Source organism: Eurypyga helias, unplaced genomic scaffold (genome assembly GCF_000690775.1).
Source record: "Eurypyga helias isolate BGI_N326 unplaced genomic scaffold, ASM69077v1 scaffold33110, whole genome shotgun sequence".
NCBI classification, from domain to species: domain Eukaryota; kingdom Metazoa; phylum Chordata; class Aves; order Eurypygiformes; family Eurypygidae; genus Eurypyga; species Eurypyga helias.
Genome location: NW_010228149.1, coordinates 1 through 358, shown reverse-complemented (window position 1 = coordinate 358; position 358 = coordinate 1). Strand labels below are relative to the sequence as shown.

Genomic DNA, 358 nt, shown 5'->3' with positions numbered 1-358 from the left:
CCATCCTCCTGCCTCCGCTCCTCTTGGCCATCAGCACGATGACGAAGAGGTTCCCCAAGAGGCCGAGGAAGAAGATGAAGGAGTAGAGGACAGGGATGAAGACAGTCATGAAGAAGACCTCCCACTTGGAGAAAACCTCCCAGTTCCCCGTCACGTTCGTCAGCGGTGGGTAATCGTAGTCGGTGGAGCCGGAGAACTCCTCGGGAGCCATGGCGGCGGCCGGGTGCCCTCCCCGGTGCCCGGGGCGGTGCTCACAGCGCCCAGCGGTTGGGTTGTTGATCTGAGATCTGCTCAAAAACAGCGTCTCGCACTTCCTTTCCAACAGGGCAAGGGCTGTGGGGTGGAAGGGGCAGGAGGT

General features: G+C 61.2%; 1 protein-coding gene across 1 annotated transcript in view; it reads right to left on the bottom strand.

Moving 5' to 3' along the window:
- Positions 1-211, bottom strand: part of LOC104514828 (probable G-protein coupled receptor 25) — a gene marked incomplete at its 3' end in the record, with an annotated part of 806 nt that extends 595 nt beyond the window's left edge. The window contains exon 1 of the mRNA XM_010158612.1: positions 6-211. Within this exon, the coding sequence (XP_010156914.1) occupies positions 6-211 (206 nt within the window). The remainder of the gene's footprint in view (positions 1-5) is intronic.
- Between the last annotated feature and the right edge of the window lie 147 nt (positions 212-358).